Source organism: Adiantum capillus-veneris, chromosome 2 (assembly GCF_014529385.1).
Source record: "Adiantum capillus-veneris isolate H3 chromosome 2, ASM1452938v2, whole genome shotgun sequence".
Lineage (NCBI taxonomy): Eukaryota > Viridiplantae > Streptophyta > Polypodiopsida > Polypodiales > Pteridaceae > Adiantum > Adiantum capillus-veneris.
The window spans coordinates 128,863,654-128,867,363 of NC_140932.1; the positions used below are offsets into that span (position 1 = coordinate 128,863,654).

The window sequence follows — 3,710 nt, forward strand, 5'->3', positions numbered from 1 at the left end:
CCCGGGGGGGGGGGGCGTGGTTTCGCCCATGAAGTGTCTGGTCCAAAAATGTGCACTTCATTTTGGTCCAATAGATTATGCTAGCGTGAACAACGAAGCTCTGTCGTCATCGCGTCCGAACCGGGCCTTACCTTGTTAAATTTGTCAATGGGTCTCCATTTCAAAATTCACACATATTTACATGGCTCGACTTCCCTTTCATTTTATTGTTTGAGAATGCCAAAGTGAACCTTCACATTAATTTTTTTGTGGCGTTGATGTTTGCATTCCCATGACACAAACAATGGCTTTTACATTGAAGGAACCAGCAGCCAGCTGGCCATTTGAACACGCCTTCTGCTTCTTCTTCTTCCCTTTACACGACATAATTTGAGGGCGGGCTACGACATTTCTGCAGAGATTCCCCATCTGCACCCCCGTCCACCATTGCTCCTGTGATATAGCGCACGTTCTTTTTTGCCCCTCACAAGCCCGCCTGCTCTCGAGATCATGTCCAGGAATCTCCAATGTTGGGAAAAGGACCCCTTCTTCTCTGCCGCAGAGCAGGTTCAAGATTCTGCAGATAGGTACGCTCTTTTTTGTTTTCTGGGCATATGTATGTGTGCACACCTTTCTGTCTGCATGCGTTTGTTTGTGATCTTCTGGTTTTTCCAATATCTGTGTTGCTTTAGGGATCCTGCATGCTAAGCAGTCTGGGTCACTTTCCTCTTGCCACTTGCAGGTTAGAGTCGTCATTAAGAGCGTGGCTACATGCAAAGAGTCTGTGCTCAGGTGCTCAAGATAATGGCAGCATCGAATTTTGCAGACGAGAACTTAGCACGGCTTTCGGTATAGCAAAATGGCAGGTTGGTTCTTTTTGTGGATTTCTGTCCTTAGTACTGCGGTGAGAGCGGATAGTACATGTGCCTACAGTGGAAATGTTTTTTTTTCAATGCTAAAAGCATTGTAGCATAGTGTGTTGGTGCACGATGTGTTGCATTTCTGCAGAAAAACCATCAGGATTAGGTCATTCATTACAGGTTCATTTTCAAAAGCTTGTGATGTGAGGTGTATGGTTATGTATTTCGAGAGGGAGGTATATGGTTACACATGCATGTCTCAATTTGAACTTTGTTTGCATATACCTGTGTAACCTTAGAGTTTAGGAGACTGCATACTTGTTTTGCATATGCCTGCGTAGCCTTAAAAGTTTAGGAGACTGCATGTTCCACAGCTGCATTTATGTTAAAAGTTGCTTACATTATGCAAATCAAGCAGTGCTGATGAGTTTATGTAGTGCGCTGTTTTCCCTCATTTGAAGTGGCATCCATTGTGCATTTTAGCATTGATCATGAGTTTATGTAGTGCAAAAGTGCTTCTTGTGCAGACATTCATAAGCATTCCTTGTGGTGCAGCTTGAAGAGTTTGAAAAGGAGGTCTCTGTGCCTGCTTTGGAGCCTCATGTTGAAGATGATGCGCCTCAAAGACGGCAACAGTTTGTGGAGGCTATTAGCAGCCAGCTATCCTCGATCCAAAGTGCATTGCTTTCCTCAAATGATGGGAAGAATTGGAAGATTCTTTCCTCAGTTAGTCTAGGCCAAGAGGAAAGCGATGATTTCACAAATTTTTTGTGCGGGTCTAGATTGAACGCAGGTGGCTCAGCTGTAGATACATCAAGCAGCAGCTCAAAAACCCACACAAGGGGAAAGGACATGGCTTCGGCTAGTTTGTTTAGTTCTAGTTCTGGTATGGATTGCAGAAAAGCCTTGTCTGGAAGTTTGGATGAGTGCTCTTCTTACCAAGAAACGGGTGTTTCTGGCGATTTCAATGAACGCCGCTTGTGCCATGAACCGCACACATCGAAGGAGAATCCAGCTTACATGCACGAAGTGTCTATTGATGTTGGTAATGATGCAAGTAGTGCCCTTGCTGCGACAGGACTCATACATGGAGATCGCGACACAAATGTTGGATGGCGCATTGAGAAGGCAAATGAGCACCAACAAATTCCAAGCGTCAGTGGTGGTTTGAGCAGCTGTACAGAGAGGGCAAGCGGGCACAGCCGAACACTGAGTGCAGGGGCCGGATCGAGTTGCGGCAATGAGAACGGAGAATTGCGGACAGTACACAAACACGCTCCTAGTGGTTTGCCATCGAACACTTGGTCATCTCTTTTCAAAATAGATCTCTTTGCAGGGTCAAGGGTTTCTCAAAGTGTTCTCAAGAGGCTGAAGGATGGAGAGGGTGACCCAATGGATTTATGCGAGATGTGTGATGGAGACATTGAGGCAAAGTGTTCCGATCTCTTGTGTCAGGAAGGCAAACGCTACAAGGGTTGTTCTGAATGGGCACCAATTCTACGAAGCTCATGGACGATGGTTTTGCCAAGCAAGCAGGTTCGAAATATTTCTGTGGTACTGGCAGTGCTTGGACTTTTGGGCTTGTACTTATACTAGGCTGAAAGGTCTACAGTTTTCTTTTTTCATATTAAGCTTCAATTTAACAGCTAGAGGCTAATCATTTTTTACTTCACTCTTCACTCGTCTCTTATGGGAAGTGAACTTTTGCATGGTTAGGTTTAATGAGTTCTTACTGCTACACAGAGCCAGATGAATCCAGGCAACCTTTCACCTCTACTTAGGGAATTTTACTTAGGCTGTTGGAGTTACCTAGCCTTAAGGCTACACAAGGTGAATGTTGAGACGAACTTACTTTTGCTGGGTTGCCCAGTATGCCTACATATGGAATCTATGGTATTGGATGGTGATTAGGGCCTTTATGCTTGTGATTAAGTGGGTAGAGAGAGAGGATTCAGCTATTTAGATGCTGCTTTTTGTGGTTTATTTGGTGCACAAGGAATTTTGCTGCTTATGAAAAAGTATGTTTCAGATGTACTATACCTACCTCAATTCTCAAGAATAGGATAGCAAAAGATGTTCTAACTATACAGGATACTGATCTTAGACATCGGGCTCTCCTCCTTTTGAGGAAGCTGTATAATGAACATCAATCCAGAGAGAGAGAGAGAGAGAGAGAGAGAGAGAGAGAGAGAGAAGAGATTCATAACTCATGGATGTGCTGTTAAGCAGGTTCCTTTGTCTAAAATATTATTAATCTTTTCACTCTGGTTTTGGAATGATGGATGCACTCACATGCAGATTTACCTCCATGCACACGTCTCCCAAGCCCTTATCAGCCAAAGCCTACATTTCGTTTTTGCACACTTTAAGACATTTTAGAGCACCAATTCATGGCAGTTTTGAAAGGGTCTAGGGTACTCTGCTTGCAATGGTTTTAGTGGTAGTTACTCTTTGCGAGCGGAGCCCTGTAACCACAAGAGAGATTGAGGCTCTTTTCTTCACTCAGCTTTAGAGGAAACAATGATAGTGATGCTAGGTCTTGCTGTCTCATTTTATTTTGTTATTTATAGGGGCTTGTTTACCCACACCAGCCTAACCGTCTGCAGACTTTCTCACAAGCACTGTGTACACTCTTAAACGTTGAGCTTGTAGGCCATCAAACTTCGATGGATGGGCCTGATGTTTGATCAGCCTTGTATAGCCATTATCAAATTGCTATACCACAATTAAATGAAGTTGTCTTGAAAATAAACCTCTTGTTATTAGCTCTACAGCATGTGAGACCATATAACTTCCTTTTTTATTGCTTAATACCACTAGAACAACTAGTTGCAAGGTGACTCGGCCATATGACGACCCCTATATCTTAGG

The 3,710-nt window shown here is 43.7% G+C and overlaps 1 protein-coding gene across 1 annotated transcript; it reads left to right on the forward strand.

Moving 5' to 3' along the window:
* Nucleotides 1–348: 348 nt before the first annotated feature.
* Nucleotides 349–2,518, forward strand: LOC147463607 (uncharacterized). Its single transcript, XM_086489812.1, has 3 exons — nt 349–566; nt 722–845; nt 1,395–2,518. The coding sequence occupies exons 1-3, from the start codon at nt 490–492 to the stop codon at nt 2,433–2,435; spliced, it is 1,242 nt and encodes a 413-aa protein (XP_086345938.1). The 5' UTR covers nt 349–489; the 3' UTR covers nt 2,436–2,518.
* The last annotated feature ends 1,192 nt before the right edge of the window (nt 2,519–3,710 follow it).

Bases quoted from the DNA above. Each gene is read 5' to 3' on its own strand.
- LOC147463607 (XM_086489812.1), top strand. From the start codon at position 490: ATGTCCAGGAATCTCCAATGTTGGGAAAAGGACCCCTTCTTCTCTGCC. The intron at 567-721 runs GTACGCTCTTTT...TGCCACTTGCAG, and splicing joins GTTCAAGATTCTGCAGATAG to GTTAGAGTCGTCATTAAGAG. The intron at 846-1,394 runs GTTGGTTCTTTT...CTTGTGGTGCAG, and splicing joins TCGGTATAGCAAAATGGCAG to CTTGAAGAGTTTGAAAAGGA.